The sequence below is a fragment of the Pseudomassariella vexata genome (genome assembly GCF_002105095.1).
Source record: "Pseudomassariella vexata strain CBS 129021 chromosome Unknown BCR38scaffold_18, whole genome shotgun sequence".
Lineage (NCBI taxonomy): Eukaryota > Fungi > Ascomycota > Sordariomycetes > Amphisphaeriales > Pseudomassariaceae > Pseudomassariella > Pseudomassariella vexata.
The window spans coordinates 217,118-241,703 of record NW_024467973.1 but is presented as its reverse complement, the minus strand read 5'-3'; the positions used below and the strand labels follow the sequence as shown (position 1 = coordinate 241,703).

The 24,586-nt window shown below is 50.4% G+C and overlaps 6 protein-coding genes and 1 non-coding gene across 7 annotated transcripts; 6 read left to right on the top strand and 1 right to left on the bottom strand.

The window, feature by feature from the left end:
- Window positions 1–1,086: 1,086 nt before the first annotated feature.
- BCR38DRAFT_489783 (major facilitator superfamily domain-containing protein) lies at window positions 1,087–3,119 on the top strand (the record flags this gene model as incomplete). Its single annotated transcript, XM_040864438.1, has 2 exons — window positions 1,087–3,048; window positions 3,102–3,119. 2 exons carry the CDS (start codon window positions 1,087–1,089, stop codon window positions 3,117–3,119), a joined length of 1,980 nt encoding a protein of 659 aa, XP_040710911.1.
- Window positions 3,120–8,108: 4,989 nt separating this feature from the next.
- Window positions 8,109–8,686, top strand: BCR38DRAFT_413695 (uncharacterized protein; the record flags this gene model as incomplete). Its single annotated transcript, XM_040858857.1, has 2 exons — window positions 8,109–8,361; window positions 8,412–8,686. 2 exons carry the CDS (start codon window positions 8,109–8,111, stop codon window positions 8,684–8,686), a joined length of 528 nt encoding a protein of 175 aa, XP_040710910.1.
- A 737-nt stretch (window positions 8,687–9,423) lies between these two features.
- On the top strand, window positions 9,424–9,526 carry BCR38DRAFT_t337. Its single transcript has one exon. It is a non-coding gene; the product is annotated as a tRNA-Leu (tRNA).
- A 1,355-nt stretch (window positions 9,527–10,881) lies between these two features.
- On the bottom strand, window positions 10,882–12,594 carry BCR38DRAFT_448633 (putative zinc-binding oxidoreductase). Its single transcript, XM_040861238.1, has 2 exons — window positions 12,220–12,594; window positions 10,882–12,108 (listed from the first exon to the last, which is right to left on the bottom strand). Exons 1-2 carry the CDS (start codon window positions 12,293–12,295, stop codon window positions 11,318–11,320), a joined length of 867 nt encoding a protein of 288 aa, XP_040710909.1. The 5' UTR covers window positions 12,296–12,594; the 3' UTR covers window positions 10,882–11,317.
- Window positions 12,595–13,770: 1,176 nt separating this feature from the next.
- Window positions 13,771–17,118, top strand: BCR38DRAFT_80269 (fungal-specific transcription factor domain-containing protein). The gene is made up of 3 exons (XM_040865663.1): window positions 13,771–14,640; window positions 14,696–15,064; window positions 15,117–17,118. Exons 1-3 carry the CDS (start codon window positions 14,104–14,106, stop codon window positions 16,977–16,979), a joined length of 2,769 nt encoding a protein of 922 aa, XP_040710908.1. The 5' UTR covers window positions 13,771–14,103; the 3' UTR covers window positions 16,980–17,118.
- A 765-nt stretch (window positions 17,119–17,883) lies between these two features.
- On the top strand, window positions 17,884–19,383 carry BCR38DRAFT_413692 (uncharacterized protein; the record flags this gene model as incomplete). The annotated part of the gene is made up of 1 exon (XM_040858856.1): window positions 17,884–19,383. The coding sequence occupies one exon, from the start codon at window positions 17,884–17,886 to the stop codon at window positions 19,381–19,383; it is 1,500 nt and encodes a 499-aa protein (XP_040710907.1).
- Window positions 19,384–21,532: 2,149 nt separating this feature from the next.
- On the top strand, window positions 21,533–23,670 carry BCR38DRAFT_468913 (XRCC4-like factor-domain-containing protein; the record flags this gene model as incomplete). Its single annotated transcript, XM_040862792.1, has 2 exons — window positions 21,533–22,594; window positions 22,730–23,670. The coding sequence occupies 2 exons, from the start codon at window positions 21,533–21,535 to the stop codon at window positions 23,213–23,215; spliced, it is 1,548 nt and encodes a 515-aa protein (XP_040710906.1). The 3' UTR covers window positions 23,216–23,670.
- Window positions 23,671–24,586: the final 916 nt, after the last annotated feature.

Here is a 24,586-nt window from a genome sequence, read left to right as displayed (position 1 = left end):
AGGTCGCTACTTTGACCCAACGTGTACACGCATTAGAAGCCGAGATAACTTCGTTACGCCCCAAACCACGTAAGAAGGTACGATTAGGGCCTAATGAACGATTTGGTAACATTGTACAGATTAAGGAAGCGATGGATCTGTCACAACCTGGGTTGCATCGCATTGGTAGAGACCTCGATTAGGTGCTATCGAGGAAGATTCTACTCTAAGGAGCGAAGGAAAGAAGATCACAACTTAGGTTTGAGGGAGCGCGACTAAGTCGTCCACGCTTGGCGGGGCTCCTACAAGGGTTATGATTGGCTTCCCATCTGGCACTGCCATGGCAGGTGTTCCAGCTTTAAATCACCTGGTTGTAGTGAGTATGCGAGGGTTGACCTTCACAGGATCGAGCCCTTGAAGTAGAACGGCAACGAGACCAGGTACAACGTCGGAATCAGGTAATACTGGACCCAGCTAAGGCGTCATAATCTATCAGATCTATACCTTAGGAAGCCCTAGAGCACAGCTTTCTATTAGAGCTGGTTGTACCTGAATAGCTATAATAGTACGTTGAATACACTGTTTCGAATACCTTCAATTGGATTGCAATATGTGGCCGGAAAGGTGGGGTTGTACGTTACCGCAAATGGCGCTGCCGCCTGGGAATAATCGGAAATGCACATTATCCAGCATTAAACTGCAACCACCCTAACTGATGTCACTCTCAACTCCAAAAGTCTCCACATTTTTCGCTCACCCCACAGCAAAATGCCATGAATAAGCATTTGCCAAGCGGTGTCGCTTTGTCAATGGGCATGGCCACGCCCGGCGCCGATGCGCCCGAGTGCTCTAACCAATTACCTCGCCTATTCGGGATTACTCACGTCTTCGTAGCCGGAAATAACTAATTCTACCCTCATCCCATGGAGCATTCTGTGGGGATCTCAGTGGTTCAGGTGGGATAGGTTGTGAGTGTACACCTTTTTTTTTTCACTCGACCGAGTTCTGGTTTGTTCCCAAAGATTGGTTTCTCGACAGGAATTCCGACGCAGCCCTTCTCATGGATCGTTGAATTCACCAAATTTCTCATTCCTAGACGCCTTACGGATGAAGCCTTTAGACATCGGAGCCGATGGCTCCCTCAACGAAGGATCTCGCAGTCCCGAAAAGGCTGGGTTTGAGGGCAACCATAAACTGAGGAATGGAGGGCCGCCGAATACGACCAGACGAGGCAGCTTGGAAATTGAGTGCGAAGGGTTCTCCAGCGGTTGTTCAGATGATGACAAACAGCTCTCCAGTGATCAAACGGACGTGGAGTCGGAGCCCGCCGTCTTAGACACTACCACAGCCATTGCCAATTTGTACTTGACATTCGGTACTTCACTCCCGGCCCCAAACTCATCTGGCTTCTCCGACGATACGCTGCCAACCTGCCCGGATCTCAGCCCCTACGCTAATCCCCACGAATGGCCGTCTTCTCGGAAGAAGGTCATGCTCTTCCTCTCATGCGTCGCAACAGGCCTCACCGCCTACACCGCGGGCGCCTACTCGCCCCCAGCTGACCTCATGGCTTCCGAGTTCGGGGTCTCACGCACGGCCGTCTTGACTGGCGTAACGACCTTCACGGGAGGATTTGCCCTGGCCCCCATGATCCTGGCGTCGTTCTCTGAGATCAATGGGCGGTATCCCGTCTTCGTCATCGCGGGTATCGTGTTTGTGGTTTTCCAAGTCGTCTGTGGCGTGGTGTCGAGCCTTGCCGGCATGTTGATCGCTAGGTTCCTGACGGGCGTTGGTAGCAGCGTGTTTAGTACCATGGTCGGCGGCGTGATTGCAGACCTGTGGGAGAAGGAGAAGCGCAATACGCCCATGGCGCTTTTCAGCGGGTCGGTGCTGATGGGCACCGGCTTGGGTCCGCTGGTCTCCAGTGTCATGGTCTACAGGTGGGAGGGGGGCAATACTGTGGGGCCAGGGGCGACTTGGAGATGGGTCTTCTGGCATCAGGTCATCGCGGACATGGTCGTGGTGGCTGCTATCGTCGTGTTCTTTCACGAGAGCAGAGGATCGGTCCTACTGAGTCGCAAAGCGAGGAAGCTGAATCAATGGTATGAGGCCCTGGAAGAGAAGGGCTTCCCAGGTGTTTGGATGCCAGTTCAATCTGCCGAAAATGGCGACACACTCATCTCATCAACATCCGATCCACATCAACCAGGAGACGAAGAGAAAGAAATATCGGCACCAGCGCCCCTGAGCGCTCGGGAGATGGAGGCCAAGGGATTCGCGCTCCAGCGTATCCGTTGGCTGGTCAAGGAGGATGAGCAACGGACATCAATCACCAAGATGATCTCAATCTCCGTCTTCCGGCCCTTCCATCTTCTATGTACAGAGCCCGTCGTTTTCTTCTTCTCGCTGTGGGTCTCCTTCGCCTGGGCCATTCTCTATCTCACTTTCGGGTCGATCCCTCTGGTGTTCTCCCAGCAGTACGGTTTCAACACGGAGCAAGCAGGCTACATCTTTATTGCCATGATCGTCGGCTCGATCCTGGCAACCGTGATCGGGGTCTTCCAGGAGGATCTCCTACGCCATCCCAAATGGCAACGAAAGGCAGCGACCGACACCGATGAGGACACAGACAAGTTCTGGTCCTTCGTCCGCCGAAAGTTCCCCGTTGAGGCCCCCGAGTCCCGGCTGTACTTCACCTGCATCACATCTATCCTCCTGCCCGTGGGCCTATACCTCTTTGGCTTTTCCTCGCAGCCGTCGAGTCACTGGATCGCGCCGGCTATTGCGATAAGCCTGGCTTCGATGGGAATCTACTACATTTACCTCGCCACTTTCAACTACCTCGCCGATAGTTACCAGAGCTATGCGTCTTCGGCACTGGCTGCTCAGTCATTTTGCCGGAACATCCTTGGCGGGGCTTTCCCGCTGGTTGTGGGCCCGTTGTTCACCAATCTTGGTGATCGTGCCGCGGGAGGGCTGCTCGGCGCGATTGCGACGGCGTTGACTGTTGTGCCGTGGGTCTTGGCCTTCTACGGTGAGAAGATCAGGAGAAGGAGTAAATTTGCAGTTGTACGTTTCAGCTAGCTGGTGTCCACGAGAATCTTTTGCTAACGTTTATGCAGTCTTTGGAACACACGTAGACTACAGACTACTAGAGGATGTATGCAGCAGCTTTTAAAGCAGCTCAGACATTGTCTTGCAAAGACTTGTATTAGATCAAGTCCATATCTTATGATCGAGGCATTTCCTAAAGGGGATAAGATCTCATGATGAAGTGGGGTAGACCCTGATCACTATTGCTGGCTCCTCTCAATGAGATAGAGAAGTGACCAGGATGGTGGAAGGATATGGGTTCGCCGCCCGGCCGCAGCTAGAGGCTGTCGACGCTCTCTTGTCTAAGGGCGAACCAAGAAGCCAATCTTTTGATATTTGGGTTTTCCTTTTTGCTTCTTTTGTGCAACCAGTGATGTCTATATTCTCGGGTCAGTTTCTCGTTAGACTCTTTGTCGCAGATCGATTATTGAATCAGCTCTTCGGTAGGCTATATTGAGGGTGCATCGATGTAGTATTCGGGAGCGCTCAGTTTATAAGGCCGCTCGGGTATATTCTAGAACAAAGAGCAAAGTTGGAAAGTCAACAATAAACTGAGGAGTGGTCTTCTCAAAGGGGATGCTTACTACGCAATCAGGACGCGCCTCTGGAGCTGCCTCGGCATATACCTCAAGGGTCGACGCCGCGGCTGCGTAGGTGTCTTAGAGTGTGCTGGCGAGATGTGCTGATCTAGATCTAGATTTGTTTTGAATAGCACCCCACGCCGTTGACAAGCAAAATGTAGATGGGCCTTTGCTGTCTTTTGATAGTCCTCTAGTGCCTCGAGGTCAATTAAGACAGTGCTTGTGTGCATTCGCAATGAATTGGGTCGGTCCGGCCATCATGGTCTGATATCCGCTATTACGCATTGCCCCACGAACGAAGTTTATATCGATTATTGATGCGGAATACTTGGGGAAAGTACAAGGCCATCGGTTGCAAACAGAAGCTCAAAAGGATCTTATACTGGGCAGTCACGTCATAGATTGCACTAGAAACATCGAGATCAGGGTACAATTTTAGACACCGAACAACATCTAAAGTTATAATGGCCATTTCCCAACGTGTGAATGGTATATGTCGAGCAAAGGGTATTTTAGGCTAGATAAGAAAGTTGACGTGAAGGCGTTTGGGCACAACAGACTGCAGAGAGTATGTAGGGACCGAATGCAAGGCCATGATGGATATGACGTGGTTGATTGCTTACACGCGAGTGTGTCGGCGATGGTGTTATTGTCACATTGGAAAACCTCGCAGTCTCAGGCGATCCCTAACTTTATCGAGCCCCTAGATAATGGCATTGTCTACAAGGGCCTAGGAGTATTGCTTCCAATGTCTTTACGTACATCTCCCTGAAGAGCCAGGGTGCCTGGAGGAAAATCGCCTCAATCAACATGAGAAGATCTATTCCACGTTTCCTTTTCGTTCTACTGCCTATACCGCAATAGTGGAGAAACTCCTCTCCAAGATTTACAAAAGTTGACTAGAAAGCATATCATGGTTCCCATCTCCTTACTTTATTTTCCAGCTGTTCGTTTCAAGTGGAACCTATTTTAGTTGATGCTTGGAGCTGCTGCACGATGTGCATCTTAACATGTCCGCAGGTGGCACAGATCCACCCCTTCCCCCCAGAGCTTACTCAGCGACTAGCCGAAGTCCGTTGTCAGATATACGGGTCGCGCAGCACCTGAGTTGCACAGCAGTACCAATAATTCGGAGAATTTATTTAGAAACAGTGAGCAAGCACCGCTTCCCCACGATATCTCCGGAATAACGTATTTCACCCCCATTCCGACACCCCTGTAAACCCCAACAATAACCACACCGCTATTTACATTATCCTTTTATTTCTCAACCACTTTTGCTTCAATTGACTTTATTCCAAGTATTCGATCTGATCTGCTATCAATGCCTTCATATACGAAAGAAGACCTCGCTGCCGCCATTCTAGACGTCGCAAATGGTAAATCTGTGCGACGCGCTGGCCTGGATTGGGGTATACCAAGGACTACACTTATCGACAGACTTCAAGGCGCTGAATCAAGTCGCGAGGCCTCTGCTAGCCAGCAGAGACTATCTCCAGTGCAAGAAAAACACTTAGCAGACTGGGTTTTGGTCCAGGAAGCCCTTGGACTAGCCCCAACGCACGCGCAAATCAAGGAGCTCGCGCAGCGCGTCCTAGCCCTCAAAGGTGACCATCAACCACTCGGCAAGAATTGGCTGGAAGCCTTTCTAAAGCGTCACCCAGCACTAAAGACTAAAAAGCAACGCCGTATCGACTCTCAGCGTATCAATGGCGCGTCTACCGAGGTAATCCAAGCCTGATTTGCTTCAAAATTACGTATTCCTGCAATTCAAGCGATTAAGCCGCAATGCAGGTATAATATGGATGAGCATGGCCTTATGGAGGGTCAAGGGGGCTCTGGGCTAGTTGTCGGGAGCGCTACCTTACGCGCAATACACCAGAAACAGCCTGGTTCGAGGGCGTGGACGTCAATTTTGGAATGTGTGGATGCCCTCGGCAATACCTTACCCCCCCTGGTTATTTTCAAGGGCAAGGACGTCCAAGAGCAGTGGTTCCCTGATAAAAATATTCAGGACTTCAAGGACTGGCGCTTCAAGGCATCCCCCAAGGGCTGGACAGACGATACGATAGCTATTAAATGGCTTGAAGACGTTTTATACCCCTTACGCTTCCTCAGGACCCTTCAGACACTCGTTTACTTATTTTGGATGGTCACGGTAGTCACACAACTGATACTTTTATGTCTATTTGATATCAAAACAACATACTTATTATTTTTACCCCCACACTCATCTCATGTCCTTCAGCCCCTCGATGTTGGAGTGTTCTCAGCTATGAAAACGGCATATCGCAAGGAGGTCGGGTTTTTAACCCTATTAACTGATTCAGCACCTATTGGCAAGCAGAATTTTATGCGCTGTTACGCCAGAGCACGCCAGAGGGCCCTAACGGCTCAAAATATCAAGTTTGGTTGGCCTACAAGTGGTCTATGGCCCCTAAATGTCGCTAGGCCCCTTACTAGCCCTCTTCTGCTTGAAAATAGCAACCGCACACGTCACCAAGGTCCAGACATTCTTATTACAACCCAGCAAGTCCAGAAAACGCTCCAGACGCCTTCAGAGGGCAATGTTGTATGGTCAACGCCAAAGAAGAGCGTAGATATAGAGCGCCAGTTTAGGGAGTTCAATCGACTCCAACAAACTAACATGACTACACAACGCCAGCTATTTAGAAAGATGAAAAAAGGGTTTGATGAGAAGAATTATCTATTAGTAAGCGCAGAATTACAAATTGAGGGCTTGAAACAGCGATTGGAGCTTATGAAGCCACGGAAAAAAAAGAAGGTGCAAATAAGTCCAAACGCGAAATTCGCAAGGATTGAGGACGTACGGCGGATGAGGGAAGTATCTAATGAAGCTCTTGTCGATGATTCGGGTTCAGAAATATCTAATGTATCTACTGTCGAAAGCGATTGTATAGTTGTTCAGAATTGAATTTGTGGTGGTTGTTTGAAATTGCAGTGTTATTCGTGGTGTTTTGTTTTATAGGGTGTCGGAATGGGGGTGAAATACGTTAGCAGCCAATCAACTTGGGTCAAGCTACAGGCTGCGTCATCCTTGCAGCTAACGACAAGCAATTCTGGGTTATTTCCCGAATGTAAAGCTGACAGGACAAGGCAACTACAAGACTTGGCTATTTCTGGGCGAAAGCGTAATTCAAAGACCGACGAGAGAAAGGGGTGTTTGGGGGCCTAGACCATAAGTTCTCACGGTGATTTGCACGCAACTCATGAGAGACCGGCCGCGTAATCACAGCGAGCTTCTAGATTGGCACAGCCGTTCCGCGATCTAGATTTCTTGACTTCAAGAAGATCCCTGCACCAACAGTCTTTGGCCATCAATTCTTGCCGCATGTCGACTTTACATATGAGAACGATCCTGAAGGAGCTGAAGGATAGTCACACAAATATGGAACATTGTGCTAATAATTCAGTTAACTATGGAATGGATGGTTAGGTATAAACATACACGATTGGGCAGTCAGAAATGGAAAACCTCAAGTTTCTATTTCAATAACCTAACCGTTCACTCTCGTGTCACGCAATTCACATGATGAGATACGGTAGTAAATAACATCATGGTTCGAGTTTATATGCGGAAATAGCTCATGTAATATCTTCGAAGAATTTTAGTTCCCCGTCATCTTTAACCGACCATTCTACGAAACAAGACCCCCTATTGGCAAATGGCTCCCCATAAACCTATTTCATCATGTGTCTTTGAGTGAAAACAATTGTTTTCGGATCTGCAAGCAGGAGCACGACTAAGGGCTACTATTCCTGCTCAGTTACACAGCAAACTGCAATTCAGCTTGGAGTATCGATGTTCGGGGTCAAGTTTATAATCCATCATGGCGAAGCAAGCCTATTTAAAGACACTGGGTTTGAATGAGTATCGTCAGACGACACAAGCTTGCCCTCTGACAATTGCGGGCCGGCTTACCATGTCATCATCTTACCAGACTATCTTTGACAAAATATGGCGAGGTTTATTATAAATTTGGTGTGTTTCACTGTTTCAACTTGATTACACTGGCCAGCACACCTTGACACCCTTTGCAACTGTCCACGATGTCCGCCGCCGACTGTGGTGTTAATTTTCGGAACGGTGGTGAATCCCGCAAGAAACAGGGGCACTGAGAATTCATGTTCGATTTTGCCAGTGCGTTTTTGATATTTGATGATTGATCCTACGCGTAGAGTTGGTGAATATATAATGATATTGATTTCATTCCCCAAGATTCTGTCTCTTCTCACCACCAACAAGACTAACAACACTCAGACCAATAAGCCATCTCCTAGCATCTTCACTCTTCCCTTTGTATCTTCTTCGTATTCGATCTCTGTCATAGTCTCGGTTTTATCTGCTCTCAATCAGGAAAATTGTTTTGCTTCAAGCCCTTCAAGCCGCCAGCCCACAGCTATTACGCACGAATACAACCAACCCAATTCAAAATGAAGTCCTTCGCCGTCACCGCCGTCCTATTCACTGCGGTCCTAGCTGCTCCATCCATGTTGAAGCGCCAGGCCGGCTGCGACCAGACCCAGCAGCCCAGCGCGGACCAAGCTGCCGATGCCATCCGCGACTGGCTGCAGGACGTCAACACTGTGAACACATTCCTCGTCAACGCTGGTCACAACTCGGCCGACCCCGCCGCCCAAGCCCAGGAGGTCATCACCTTTGCTAACAATGAGCCTAAGGACTTGAGTACGTTGCTGACACCCACCACTAAGTGCCCGTTTTAACAATGGATATAGTGGTCCTCGCCGGCATTTGTGGTGCCACGGACGAGTACACGGATGCAGTCAACGACCTCATGGCCATCTTCGGACAGGTCCTAGTCAATCTTCAGAGCATCATTGACGGGAACGATTTGCAGACTGCCGTGAACAACATCAACCAGGTTCGCTGCTGCAACGTTCTGCCCGACCTCGACGCCATCTGGCTCGAGGCTGCGGAGCAGGAGGGCATTGTCGGGGAGGTTCAGACCACTGTTCCTCGTCCGGCTGCTTGTGGTACTATCACTTGTTAAGCATGGCATGCATAATTACATACCATGATTATCGGGGCAACGATATAGGAGGTGGACCAGACCCATGTCAGAAGGATTGGGGTCCTAGGAGCTTTATGACTTAACTTTGACATTGCGTTTGGTATTGCTTCAAGATGGGTGTTGGCGTCATTTCTATTCTTCTTTAACTGCTTACTTAACGATTCAATAAGTACCTCATTGTACAACCAGCGCGTGCCATTGAACCGTGACACTATTGTCGCATTTCTGTCCTTAAGACTCTCCTGCATCTTACAAGTGAAGAAATCACTTTATTTTGTTCAAGCCCCTTATTATGCGATTCTTTTGTGAACAGACCAGGGAGAGGTGTTGGAAAGAAAATGAAAATGAAAAGAAAGAAACTCCCATTCTTTCCCTACCACCCCCATCCCGTGAATTTCTTCGAGTCGTTTACCGGTACATTACATTGATCAGATGTGAGCATACGTCTTTGGTGCGGCATGCCGCCGTTGGATTCAATAGACACCAGTTTTACGACCATTTTGCCAGATCAGCCATACGCACCCTAATCCGCTTGCATCTTAAGCAATGGCAACAACCATCGCAAATGATTGCTAACGTTATTTTCCTTTTTTAATCAAGACCGTCGTGGCCAGCCCAACTATTCACTTAATATCCCCACTCACAGAGCTTAGCGTTTTGTGTGTTTGTTGTAGTAACATAGTGGGTTTTATCAATGAATCGTTGCATCAATCATCGGTGAGATGGCCGAGTTGGTTATGGCGCCAGGTTAAGGTCTCAACTCTAACTACAATATTCCTGGTGGAGCAATCCTCATGGGTTCGAATCCCATTCTCATCAGAATTACCATGAATTAGCGTGGTATTCATCTTTTTGGTTTTAGTTCTCGGTAACTAAGTTTGGTACATGACTCGTAGGGTAGACTCAGCCTCAGCGTAAAAGAAAGGAAACAGCCGTGCAATCATGTTACTTGGCGCAAAAATTTGCCCGAAGTGCTCAGAAGCCATAGTCTGAGTATTGGTGGCGTGGTTGTATACTTCAGCGGATACCAATAGAATGCAGTATATATTCATCTTGCTGGACAACGTGAGCTGATCCTGGTGATACACACCACTAGTCTTCCCTGTTATTCAGAATAAATCCAAAACGTGCTTGCAGCATGCACAATATCTGTTTAGTTATGGACGTGACACACATGTGACTGATATGACCCAGAGCTCTACCCTGGGACTGAGTACGACGGAAAAGCAATCCTTTTTCTTAAGTCTCCGATTCCTCAACATCTCTTATGTGCCACAGATTGCTTGCATCAATGCAAAGAAAGCAATGGAATCGAGTGCTGTCATCCGAGGTGTGTAAGTTCCGGCCCTCGGACCCCAAATTGAGCATGCAGCGGCTGTCCACTGCCATGAGAGATGGCAGACATAAGCTTATGATGGAAAGTGATTGGCCTCGCGTATCAAAGATTGGATACAAAGTGCTGCTGGTGAGGCTCATGTCCTCAAGGCAGACAGACTGTAGACCTGTGTGTTAAGATATAGTGTCTCCTGGCTGGCGCAAGGTGGACGAGGCGCGACAAGTGTCGCTCGCGCATGATAATAGATAAGAATTCGTGCTACGGCAATTTATCACCTATGAGAGTTCGAAAGAGGTGGATGCGAAGCGACTTGAGGCTGGGTATGAGACACAACAGACGAGCACCACCCTCGAAGGCGGCCTCGGCATCCACTTTAGGATCTTCGCTCATAGGCCGTTTCCCACAAATAAGATGGAAAGAATTGTAGAAATCTGGCCCTGTAACAGCATCATTGTTGTCTAACGCTCATGGCCGTATCGAATCCACCGTCATAGCCAGACTGATTGATTAAGAACTTCCGACGCGCCGCCACCACGTCAAAACCCTTGACCTTGAATCTAGCCTCATTTGTTGACACTCTACGAAAATGGTTTGATTAATAAATCAAGAGATTGTCGAGGTCGATCTTGGACTTGATTTGGCGCACGTCGTAGGTTGAGACGGAGGGACACAGCTGCGTCTAGACTAATTCTCGTTGCGTTGAGCAAAACACAGAGCTTTCGTCAGGAGAGAACACATCTCCAGCCGGGAAAATCTGGAGTGCACAGCCAAACACAGTGTTGGAATCCTTGCCACCCTGAACTGCCGCAACAAGTGACTTTAGAACTATTGGCAATTGCATTGTGACGCGGATCATTTTTGGCTTTTGGGAGTATACATATCCGTACTTTACATAACAGACGAGTCTTTCGAGCAGCCCTCCCTCAGCTCCCCGCCATGACACTTCAGTCTGCGTGGCAGTCCTCCCTCTCAACATCATCTCGTTGCTGGACTATCATTGGTGGATCAAATCCCTGACGACCAATATCGATGTCTGTGCCATTCCAAAAGCTGCTGCGAAACTTCTCGGTTTCTACTCACCAACCCTGTAGCTGCTAGATTTGATTAGGTATGGCATTCGTGCTCCTAGACCCTACGCTCGTAGCTAGACTCGTCTACGTTGGTCATGTATGTAACCATTGCGATCAAACGAGCTTGGAAGGCAATGCCATGGTAAGGCGGACGTATATATCCCCCAGCCTACGTTAACCAATGTTGGTTGTCATTGTTTGGTATCATTCTTCGGCTACAACAACAGCCATCTTGGCACAACCTCCCCCCTTTTCGAGAATATCATGAATTTCTTGGATATCTTCCAGCTTGAACGTCCTCACGGGAATCTTCACCCTACCAGCCTCGACGTCCTTGACCAGTTCTTCCCAAGGCATCAACATGAAGTCTTCCGGCCCGCCACCGTATATACACAGCCGGACACGGTTGGGCAAATCCCCAAAGGGCATAAACTGGTCGAATTTCCAAGAGCCGCCTTGTACACCCGTCATGCAGACCGTCCCCTTCTGGATTGTGCACCTAAGCGAGTCCTTGAGCGTCGTAGGGCCTGTCAGCTCGAGCACCTTGTTAGAGGCGCCCTTGGGACTCTGAGTGACTTGACTGGCGATCTCGCCGCCGTCGACGAAAACTTCGTCCGCGCCGTTGTCATAGAGCATCTGCACGCGCGCGGCGCTTCGAGTCGTGCCGGCAATACGGCTTGCTCCGATCTTGTGGGCGAGCTGGAGAGCGCACAGGCCGATGGAGCTGGTACTACCGCGGATCAGGATGCTCTCGCCGGCCTTGAGGTCAAGTCCGGTCACGAGAGAGCCCCAGGTTGCCTGAAGCATCTGTGGCAGTGCTGCGAAGGTTCCGATAGGAAGGGAGGTGTCCGGGATAGGTCGCATATTGGTCTCGGCGACGCAGGTGTACTCAGCATAAGAGCCCGGGATCATACGACCCAGGCCGCCCATGCAAGTTGCCACTCGAGTGCCAACTGGATGTGTTATGGTCTTGGTGGATGAGGGGTAGCCAGCGACTGTAGCACATTAGTTCAACGCTTGCTGTTTCTGAAACGACAACAAAGCTGTGCAGAGTGACCCGCTGTCTGGGAAAGAAGAGGTCGAATGCACCATAACGGGAGACATACTTGCGCCGATGCATTCGATGCCGAGAATGCGGGGGAACTCGACGACGCCCAGTGAGTTCCCCTGGCGTGTAAACATTTCTGTGATGGTATCAGAATTGGCAGTCAAGCCTTGGTCACCTCAACGGTTTCACAGAACAGCCCGGTTGATGCCAAAGCCCAAGATCTTGACGAGAACCTGGCCTTACTGAGGGGAGGGGACGGGGATGTCCTGAAGCTGCAGGACATCGACCCCTCCCGTGGTCGCGCAGACTACTGCTCGCATGGTCTTGGGAAGAGATGCGAGGAAATTATTCTGTTAGCTACGAGTGAAATGTGCAGACTGCAGTTGAGCAAATGCCAAGATGCGATGCCAAGCTTCTGCTTTATACGTGAACATTTCGCCTTCCATAGTACTAAATAGACGGTGGTTGCATCGAGCATCCGAGCATCCGATCAAGAGTGAAAGGTAGTGATTGGCTGCACCGGCTCGTTGGGATTGTAGATGCCACATGAAGAATCCGACCAAAGGGTTTGAAGCACTGAAAACAGGTTCGGAGATAAGGCGAAGGATCAAGTTGCTAAGTTGGGTAAGCGACAATCAGACACAACTAAAGCCATCGGCCGGTATCGTCGGAATCCGGGCAGAAGATTGCGGGAAGGTGAAAACTTGGCATAGCCATGTTAATGAGAACGAGGGTAGTGGGTCCCCTGACGTACGTGCCAAGGCAAGTGCTAATAAACAAGCATCTTCCCGAACTACTTATCATATCGCAGGTTGAACGAGTGCAGCGCTCATAAGGTGAAAATTGATGCTGTGACGTGGATCATTGGTGAAAGCAATCAAAGCAATCGATCTTCAGAGGCTGTGACTCTAAGCGTCCGAGCATTCCTAGCATGAACCTGCTCGAATTTATCAAGGACTTATCATATGCGCCCTAACGCATTGCCAGCATTGCCAAGGCGGCCTGGGAAAATGTGATGATGGTCGGCCAACCCCCACCTGGACACCTTCAACTGGCCTAAGTGGACGTGGGTCCCGTCTCTGGCAATAGCTCACGATCACGATTGTTCCTGCGCCTGAAATTTCTCAAGTTCAACAACACGCCGATGAGTTATCTGGGCCCATTCTCGAAGCGACATCTCATCCCTTAAGCCCCAGGATGGTTCCCAAGAGCTCTGAGCCGCATTATTTTCTAGTTTTTTGACCCAAGACGACACCGCGCAAGCTGCTGAGTTCATGACAAGGCCATTCACCTTCGCCCAATAGGCGACTCTCTCGAAAATCCTTCGAAGCAGCCACGAGCTGCCTATAACACTATTTGGCTTTCTACGTCACAAGCTCAATCAGCAACACAATTTGGTATCTACTGTTGTCGACTTGCTGAATGTCCACTGTCCTTGATCCCCTACTAGGGACGGAGAAAACAGACGAGGATCCCCAGGTTCGTAGGCCTGTACAAAGTTCGGATCAAGCAATCGGGGGCTCTCGGATGATATTGTCCAACTCTCAGACCACTACCTCCCCCACCACGACAATGGTGTCTCGCGGTGGCACCTCGACTCCGGTTATGATGTCGGCCGGCGCATCACCCAGTAGCCGCACCAACTTCGATTCTCCCTCATCTACGGTCATTTCGACCCCGCGGGACCATCGCGACCATGTCGTTGCAGCAGCGAGCTCGACAGGCGCCTCCGCCCATTCCGCAGCTCATTCCATGTCAGGAGTGACGGTGATCGACCCTGATACCCAGCCGTCTTCAGTCTTGAATCCCCGATCCTGCGTAACGTGTCGCAGACGCAAGGTGAGCAACACCCGGGGGACCTTTGATTTGCTTCCGTTTCGTAGCTCGGGGTGGTGAGTGCGGGGCGCAGACTCCCCCAAGACATGGCTTTTATTCTGTCGCTATGTACAGTTTAGGAGTGGTGGCAAGTACTAAACCCGGACAGGTGCGATGCGACAAACAAATGCCATGTGGCAACTGTCGCAAGGCTCACATATCCTGCATCTTTCCGGCGCCGGGTCGGGCACCGCGACGACCTCGCCCTAAAGACCCCAACGCCCCGCCGAAACAGACGAGCGAACGCGAGATCGAGTTGATGAAGCGACTACGGAAGCTCGAGGGCATTGTCGATGAGCTTAGCGGTCAGATCGAGGTCGAACGAAACCCTTCCAGCGCCGCGGATTCACCCGAAGACACAACAGAAAATGTACACGAGCGGGAGAGACGCAAGGAGGCTGCCGCGATCTCTTCCAATTACCCCCCGTCTCGGTCGCCCGAGCCAGGACGCTTGCTCAGAGGTTCCGGCACCGGCAACACGAGTTGGGGTCCGTTAACAAGCCCGTTGAAGGAGGTAAATAAAGAGTTTGGCCGCCTCGTGCTCAACGATAACGGCAAGACCCGCTACGTGAGCAGTGCATTTTGGTCCAAGATGAATGATGAAGTAAGCACCTTTGAGCTTTCTCTGAGATCCGTTGCACCAACACTGACCTGCGCAGCTCAATCAACTGCGAGCTGAGACTCAACAATTGACGGACGAAAACTCGGAAGACTCGGACGACGAGGGCAGCTCTCCGGATACAGTCCAGTCCGACAAAAATCAATCACTAGACCACCATGCGTTCATTTTTGGTTACAGATCCTGCGATGTCGACTTGCGCAAGCTTCATCCACTTCCGTCGCAGATCCCCTTTATTTGGCAGGTGTATACAGAGAATGTTGATCCCGTTGTCAAGATTCTACACGTTCCGACAATGAACGTTATCATTCGCAAATTAAGGAGTGATATGAATAACATCGCGCCTGGATTGGAGGCCTTGATGTTCTCAATATATTATGCAGCCATCACGTCAATGGAGGACGACGAGGTAAGGTCTCCAAGATCCGTCGCTAACAGCATGATCCTGACTAGTTTAACAGGTGAAGATAAACTTTGGTGCCGAGAAGTCGCATTTGATTCGCCAGTACCGGTTCGCAACCGAGCAAGCTCTTGCCAAAGCCAACTTCCTGAATACCTCGGAGCTTGTCGTCGTACAGGCTTTCACCATTTTCCTAGTTTTAGTCCGACGTTATGACGACACCCGTTTCTCATGGACCCTGACCGGCCTCCTGATTCGTATCAGCCACTCGCTCGGCATACACCGCGAGGGCACCCACTTCGCTGATTTATCGCCATTTGATATTGAAATGCGCCGCCGTTTATGGTGGGCGGTATGCATTCTGGATCTGAGGTCGGCCGAGGACCAGGGCACCGATTTGACGATTGCGGAACAAACATATGATACCCAGTTTCCGCTGAATGTGAATGATTCCGATATCAGTCCAGACATGAAGGAGTTTCCCCGTGAGAGGGCTGACGCCACCGATCTGACATTCTGTCTTATTCGTTACGAAATTTGCACACTTGCACGACGATTGCACTCGGCATCCAACGCCATGGCTCCGTGCCCCAAGGATACCCAGTTGACCTTGAAAGAGCGGGAGGATCTGCTTATCGATATTTACGACCGTGTTGAGCAAAAGTACCTCAAACCCTTCACTGACCAAGAAGGTGACTTGCTTAACTGGGTCGCGGCTGCCATCGCCCGACTCATTATGGCAAAAATGAGTCTCATCATTTACCAGCCCATTCTTTTTCCCCATTCCCCCGGTCAGGGGCCCTCAGTGTCTGAGGAGGTTAGGGATCGACTTTTCACGTCCTCAACCGAAGTCGTTGAGTACAACAAACTTCTGAATAGCGACAACCGGTGCAAGCAGTACCGTTGGCTGTTCCAAACATACACACAATGGCATGCTGTTGCCTTCCTACTACTGGAGGTATGCCGTCGACCGTGGTCGGCGGCAGTCGAGCGAGCTTGGAGGGCACTCAGTGCCACCTTCCAAGATCCAGAACCGTCTGAGAAGGCCCGACTTATCCAAACACAGCATAGAGCTGTGCTGTTACCTATCCGCAAACTTATGATGAAGGCAAAATTGCATCGCGAGGAAGAGATCGCACGTTTACGTGGCGAGCCGGAAGCTGCCAAACGGCTTGACAGAATTGAGAGGGCAAAGACACCCAATCCCAATTTTCACAACATGCCGGCCGCCGTGAGCATCCAGCTTGCTCAAGAAGAATGGCGCAAACTTGTAGGGGTGCCATACCCTGAAAACCCGCCCCATGATGGGTGCGTCGATGACGAGGTGCCAAACGGTTCCGCGGCATCCAATCCGCACCTACCACAGGCTAACCAGCAAATCTCGGTGGCGCAGTCGCAGCAGGTTATGGACTACATGACGGACGCTATGTCCCAGCAAACCTTCAATCCGCAAGACTTCTGGTCATTAGTTTACCCAGATGAATCCACCGAGCTAGCGAGGCAAGTCATCTTTGAAAATGGACTCTCCGGTGGAATATCACAACCACAACCAGACATGCGTATGATGCCGACCCAAGGCAGCCCCGTGGCAAACAAGGGTGGCATTCCGTTTCCCAGAGACAGCTTGCCCACTACTCAACCTGTGTCGCAAACGCCCCTGCCACAGTCGACGACACCAGCCACGTCGGCTGGTATGAACTCGTTCGTCGACGACAATCCGCCGCCTTGGCTGTGGTCCCATACGTGGGGGACGAGCAGTGCAGACGTCACTGCCAATCTGCCAGCGGTCGACGATGGCGACGTGAACATGGAAGAAGACTTCAACTGGCAAGATTGGCAGCAGTCCATCAAAGGTCTGGAGATGGACGCCGGTGTGGGGATGGGGATGCCGGGTCGAAGCGGAGGGTTCTCGGGCGGGATATGACAATAAGCCCGTGATATGGTTGCTAGATAAGACTGGGTCTTGGCCGGCACGAGGCCAGTATCAGCAATATATTACCATTTCTCAGCGGTGGCTCGACAATGTCTGGTTTAGTATCATAGAATGGGGTTCTTTTTTAAATATGCTAAATACCCTGGTTATTTAGAGCGGGCGTATGGCTTTATTTAGCCTGAATGATCTAGATGAGTGATATTGGTCTTACAATAAGGGACTGTTACGAGTTTGCGGGTGTGCACGCCATTCTATGTCTCCTCCTTGATCACGTCGCGATAACGATATATAGCAAGTCTGGCCAGTCAGAGGTATGCACCATTCTGCAACATTTACTGCGGTAGACACTTGATTTCATAAGATCCAGCGATGATGAAAACATGTACATACTCTCTCAGCATTCAGTCGAAAATCCATGCTGTTCACGTGAAGACGCCTAGATCCATGCGCTTAGATGTCAACTGTTCCAATTGAGAGAAAACTCTAAGCTCGCTAGCAGTGTTCTCAGTCGCCAGGGCAAATCAAGGTGTGAACGCAAAAGTAGGGTTGATTCCGTACGGCTCCCATAATCCTGGCAGCACGGAAATACTGAGGGGACTGTACATCCGTTGTCCTGTTGGCCAGGGCAGACGTGGATGTCACTAGTGACCTAGCAGCTTATGAAACAGCAAGCTTGAGTCATCATAATGCATTCGATGACCGCGTTCATACCTCTCTCTATGGTCAAGAAATTGTATTCAAGATGAATCCTTATGCAGTGTCGGGTCCAGAGAACAAGAAACTTTAACGCGGGTGAGTTGAAATTCAAAAATGGGTACAAAATTCCTCAACGTCACTAGATTTTAGGACCGTGTTTCCTCGCCCGACTCTCTACGTGTGTCTTAGGTGGAAGACGATGATTAAAGGTAGACATTACGTCCAGGTTACCCCCAACGAGGGGACCAGTAGCCCTTCTGAAATCGAGCCCTCTCGCCCGACAGTTGATGGACCATCAAGACTCCAATCGCTGCCTTATGACATTCACTATGAAATCTGGGGGATTCTCGACTTCAGAAGCGCTCTATTCTTGAAAATTACCAATCACTGGTTTTACGACAACCTCAATCTCGATCGCCTACCGACCACCACAAAGCGGGACTTCCTCGTGAGGGCTGAGCACTTTCCGCAAAACTGGGACAGATTGGTCTGCTTCTGCTGCGACCGCCTTCTTTCTAAGGACTCTTTTGGAAACACCCAACGGAAAGGACCGCATGGGAAGAACTCTCCGAACCTAATTGGAGCTCGGTACGATCGATATTGCTGGGACTGTGGTGCGGAGCATCGACTTTACCCGCACTCGCATGCTATCCCCGTACGGAAAGGAAACGAATATTTCTACTATTGCTCCAAGTGTCGCCAATTTCACATCGAACAGGAACGATGCTGGAATCCAGATTCGCCAGACGATTACGACTGGACGAAGAGAGGCTGGATGTGTTGGGACGAAGACGAAGGGAAGAACAAGAGCCCCTCATCCCCTCTACAAAGACTACCACATGGCATACAGAAGTGCATATTTGATACGCTCTCCTATAGAGACTCGATCATGCTAGCTGCAACTTCGAAACACTTCCAGTCCAATGTGGACCCCCAGCAGTGCCCACTGCACGACAAATACAGGTTCACGACAGAAATGGCTAAGAAGAATCCGGCCATTGTCTTACGGCCAGCTTCAGCCCGCCGTCCGGCTCTGGAGATTCCAAAGTATGCCTGCTATGGCTGCTTCCGGGTGCTCCTGGTCCAAAAGTTCTCCGAGGAGCAGGTCGAAATGTCACGCGAGTGGCCCCATCTCTCTTGGAAGCGTCTGTGTCAGCGCTGCGTCTACCGGATCTACGTCGGTCGCGAGTCCATTGAGGCACTACAGGAGTGGAAAGTGAGAGAGATGTGCAAGAAGTGCAAGCTTTTGAAGGTTTGGAGGGAGCAGTGTCTCGGTTGCCGTGAAAAGAACGAGGAGAAAGCCAGAGCTACTGCCCAGCGGATCAAGGCTGCGATCAGGAAGGCGAAGCAAGACTCCAGCAGCGATACATCGCTACAAAATGGGGTGCAAGCGACCGGTGTGGAAACTGCAGGTCAAAGCAAGATTGATGATGCTATCGACTTCGCTCGACCCACGACAATTTGGGACAATTCTGAAAACCAGGAAGTTGATCTTCCGACGCAGGAGAACTCTGGACATATCCCCTTACGCTATTCTCATGTCAGGGTGCTGTCAATAGACCAGTTTTTACCGCGCGATGCGGTAACACCCGATGATGAGGAAGTCAGCCGTCTAGAATTGCTCTGGAAACTAAGGGACCGTCTATATCAGTGGACCATATTCTTGCGAAATTCAAGGGCTCGCGAAGTTATCAATTAACAGGTACGTGTAAGAGTCGCGGTAACCGGATGATTCAGGATATCAGACAGGGACAGTCAATACTCCACCAAACAGACGACAGTTGGCGAGAACTGCGTGTATAATTTCGGCATTGGTCCAGCTCGGTAGCAAGATATCAACACAAAACGAGAACCTGGGTCAAGAAGCACTTATTCTAGCATCTCCCATTCCCTGTGTTTGACCACGGGCTTCTTTTTGTCTATCTCTCACATTCTGGTAGAATCTGTATGCAAGTGGAAATCGAAGCTTGTAATGGATTTGGAGGCCCTAAGTACGCTCTTGAACGTTTCCAGTTCTCACAAACAGCCAACAGGGACGATGAGATGAAGGAAGAAGAGAAAATCTCTCGGGAACTGAAGAAAATATTAGCAGAAGGACTGGCGAAATTGTACCTCCAGCTGCAATATGGAACAAGTTCAATTGCTTAAACTGGGCTACGAGGTGGAGGAAAAGGTCTACACCCAGCCCCTCGCCACGGAGGCATTGGCTCAGGACGAAAAGGGGGCAATCTGGAAGAAAACCGACGAAATATCAGAACATACTGCAAGGGGTGGGGGACATCGGATTATTGAGGAAGGACAATCTCCCTCTGTCTCAGGGATTTCAGTAGCGATATTCCTTGGCAAACATCGCCAATAAGCCAGTGATCACAGGAATACTGGGCTGGTACGATGCTATATTGTTACCCCAGTTGTATGTCTGCCACTCTGCCTACATGGTTTTGGACGGAGAAAGGTAACATGAAGTGAGTTATTTTGACAGAAACGATACCGACAGTCTAGAGAACGCTGCAACAAGGAGTATATTCATGAAGCACTTTGCGAAGGAGCTCTTCTGACAATGTCAGAGCCACAGTTTGTGCTTGCACGGAAGATACTTTACTTTGTTTTCAGGAAGCTGCGAGATGACTCTGTTTAGTTGATCAAAGGGTGGAGGGAGCCATGGGAGAAGCCGTTGCAAAGGCCATTCTAATTGCAGTCATCGCGTCCAGATACAGAATAGCCTCAGATGAGACTAAATTAGTGGCAGGGAGGACGGTACAATTGCATCTGAGAGGAGGGATTTCACTGTGGCAGTGTAAGTGACATCAAGTGCCTGGCGACATAGAGAAGGCAACGCCTAATTTCCAACGTCTTGAAACTGGGCCGACATGAGCATCACAAATTATACATATATTGTGGAAATAGTGACCTGAGGTCACGGGGAGATATATTTGAGGTACTTTTATCATTGCGATCCCACAGATATACCATTCTAAGAAGGGAGGTGTCTCGTTATGTCTTGCAGTTGTCTGACTGGGAAATTGCTTAATCGCATGCGTGGCTCAGTATGCCTCTAGCGGGATACGACTCCTCCGTTCTCAAGGTGGTTCCCCTTGCGCTCACTCCAAACGTCGGAATGGACCTTAACTTTGACAAATTAAGGTCATGATCATGGAGGGTTTTGCCTTGATGTGGACTGTCCTCCTTGTTCTTACGCACCATCTCCATCACTCGAACTGATTGGGCTCAAAATTACCGACATTTTGCAGTGCCTAGCCACAGCATCCTAGGTGGGGCAACTGCTTGAGTGACAGCGTCTGACAAGCGTGCGGTTGCGTGCCACATCGTCGCGTCTGCCTGCTCCACCGCGTCCTGTCATGTCAAATGCCCGAACAACAAGGCACCCTGCAGCACTCTAAACTCTCCAACTTGGGATCACCACATGGCGAGGTGATACTGCTACTGAATGAACCCAATACCTTGCCGCCTTGGGCTTTTCGCGTGACTGCCACGTACCGATTAGGCCGTTCTGACCCCCAAGGACGCCTTAATTCGAGGTGCCCGCCTCGAACCCTCTCGCTCTCCTGCAGCGGTCCAGCTCTTGTAGATCCGGCCTTCCACCAAAGGCACCGGCAAGCTTCATCAGACTGCAGTCCTCTGCGAGATTGAGCCAAGTACTGTACCGTAATTTCTCAACGACAGGTTGACCAGCGCCTCAAAATCCTCCTGCTGGTGTGCTTGGCCCACCCCATTTGTGCCAGTAGAACCAGGCAAGTCCAGATGAGGGCGTACGCTACACATACACCACACGTTCCGAAGCACCCCCAAGCACCACCCACCACTCATCTTGACTATACACATTCGAAATGGTAAAACTCAGGTGGCAGCCGCTCCCGGCGTTCTCTAGCGATGTTCCCACCTTGCTCGTCTCACCACTTTTTGGCCCTTCGTCCTACACGCTCTATGTGACTGACCTAGCCAATGTGTGGGTCGAGACGATGGATCGGAGAGCTATCCTATTGCGGAGCCTCCAGAATGACACCAGCATCGATCTGAGTGAGGGTAGCGACCAGATGGATATGCTACTCGCCAAAGTCAAGTCGGCATTTGATCCAACCTCATCAGACCACCATCAGACCAGTCTGAGGCTATCAGCCCCGTCCACAAAGAACGAGGAAGGCCGCCTCGATCTTCTCATTACCTGCACCCTGCCGGCTGATCTGGAACCTCTGAAGTGGCCGGTGCAACTCTCAAAATGCCCAACTACCTCGTTGACCTCGGAGCTTGTACTCCCTTTAATCCAAGCGCAGCGCCATTGGAGTCGTGAGGTGGAAGCTCTCATCGCCAACCTCAAAGACAAAGATGCCGTCATTGCCAAGTTGGTGGATAAGCTTGAGAACACAGGAACCGGCCTCGAGAATGTGTTCAACTCTCTCACCGGGAAGCGAAAGGCTACCCGAGCTGCCGCTGAGGACAAGGTTAAAGGGCTTGCTCCGTTCAACGAGTCTAGTTGGAGGACCACCATCATGGCGGACGTAGAAGCAGCAGGAGATCTGTCATCCCTGATCCACGACGTCTTTGGCGGGCCTGGGCCTATCCATGGTACAGACCAAGAAATCAAGGCTTCTGATAGTCTGAATGATTGGTGGACCACACTCGGCGGCAACCCGGCCATCTGTGTTCAACGTGAACGACTCGTGGAGACGGCAAAAGGTCCTACCAATCCACCGTCACAGGACACAAGGCACACCGCAGACGATGATGATGACGATTTTCAGGTCCAAGATACACCACCACATTTGGCAGCTGCCAGAAATAAACGGGGTAATACAACGAAAGGCAACGACAGCACGACAGACGAGGATGAGCCATCTGTGATCCCGGACAGCCACCCTACTCCATCACAACAGCAGAAGAAATCACGGCTAGTGACGTTGGAGATGAACAAGGCTTCCGCCCTATGTGTCTCAGAAGGCCAGTACTCTAAGTATGATGATGCTGCTGTCGATGGCGACACTGCGTCAGAATCGGACGACCCGCCGCGTAAGATGACCCCTATCAAGAAGCCGATCAAACGACTCGGTGCCATTGGTGGTCGACGGAACGAGCCGACTATCTCTCCGGCAGAGTTATCCTCCCCTGTGACACTGCCGCAGAAGCCGGCTGACGGGGATACTGCCACTGAGTCTGAGGATGATGAGCCATCAGTGGCCAAATCTCCAACACCATCGAAAGACCTTCCGACACGGAGGAAACGCGGGCTTGGCAAGATTGGTGGGAGACCACGGTCGACCCCAGAGCCTCCCATGGGGACATCAGCGTCGCCTGATCCGATGACCGCCAGCCCGGAGAAGGTCGCCGGACGGAAGCTTGGGGGCACTGGAAAGAAGGTCCAGCATGATAAGCGCCGGCATGCAGAAGCGTCAACAGAACAGCAAGAGATGCCGGAGGCTGCTGAGCAGAAAGCCGAGCGAAAGCGCAATGAACTCCAGAAGGAACTAGAACGCAAAGCTGCCGCTGGGCCTGCCAAGAAGAAGAGAAAGTTTTGAAGACGGGAAACATCACACTATTTTGACACATCTACGATGGGACACCGGTGGGCTGCCATATGCTGCTTTTGTTTTCATTCCGAAGTTGCCCCCATTCACCTTCTCTGATCGCCATCTTAGCGAAGAACAAACTAGTGGCAGCGCGCACACCATCATGAGATGTGGAGTCATATCAAGGAAATGCTTGGCTGCTTCCATCTGATCCGAGAAATATGATGGGTTTCGCAACTAGGTTCTCATAGATTTGGTCCTGGCTACAACTGAGAGCACGGATTTGATGTCGTCTCTCACTGGCATCAGTGGATTTCTGTGTGAGGATTATCACTGGCGCTGTAAAGGGAAAGGACAGTGACATGAAGCTTATTCCACGATGCCACATTGGCGAGAGGAAGTGAACCTCCGCTTATTCTATGTGAATCATTGTTGTTCTAAACTAGAATACCCGTTCTGCCGAGTGCATTATGATTCGCCTCATGCCAGCTTACCAATGACGGTGATGCTCACCGACCACCTGACCGCAGTATTTTAGGCGATTCTACCCCCCAGCTTATCGAAACAGTCACCGGCGTCAAAGAAGCCGCGCTACAACAGACGGTCAAAGTATCAAGTCTGATATTTTGCAGTTCCACAGCCCGCCGATACCGAGAAATGCGGGCCGATGGGGTACTACTGGCTGCAAGCAAGTCGTACCAGATCTGTCCATTGCCGCCAAATGAACCGTCTCCTACGCGCATGGCCTCAGTTCTGGCGCCGCGAACCTAGGGAAGCCATCGAATGAAATGGATGGTGCAGAATGAACCCACAGCTTCTGCTTTGCTGCAGTACCGGGATTACATGGCTATTTTCTTACCCTTGCCTCCCCCCCTTGCATAAACAAAGATGCTGCGGACGTTGCGTCAGGCGACATTTGACCTGCCTACCTGCGTAGTTCATCACATCATTGGTGTAAAGGAGGAGTTCAACCAGTATGATGACTATTATCGTTGAAGGGAATGTAACTAGTGTTGATCCATGGTCTTGTTGCGTCAACGTTCCCTGTAACGCACCCAACATATTGATCCCAGTCCACGTTCGTGGAATCCTGATAACGCAATGTCAGATCGTGCTGTAGAGGGCGTGTTTGAAGAAAACCCGGGCCATGGTCAGTGCCTTCTCCCTCGTCTCCTTGGTTGAACACGACGTAAAAGTTGTTGTTGCACTCGTGAAAGGTGACCGACACTCGGAACTGACTGCCGCCCCGTCTTCATGGCTCCTAATGAGACCAGTCCTGCGTTGCACGGGGTAATTAGGCAGCGGTACGTGCAGTGTGTCTGGATGACACTAGATGCTTGGGCGAGGCGAGGATATGATCTCTCATTCTTCGTTCAGTGG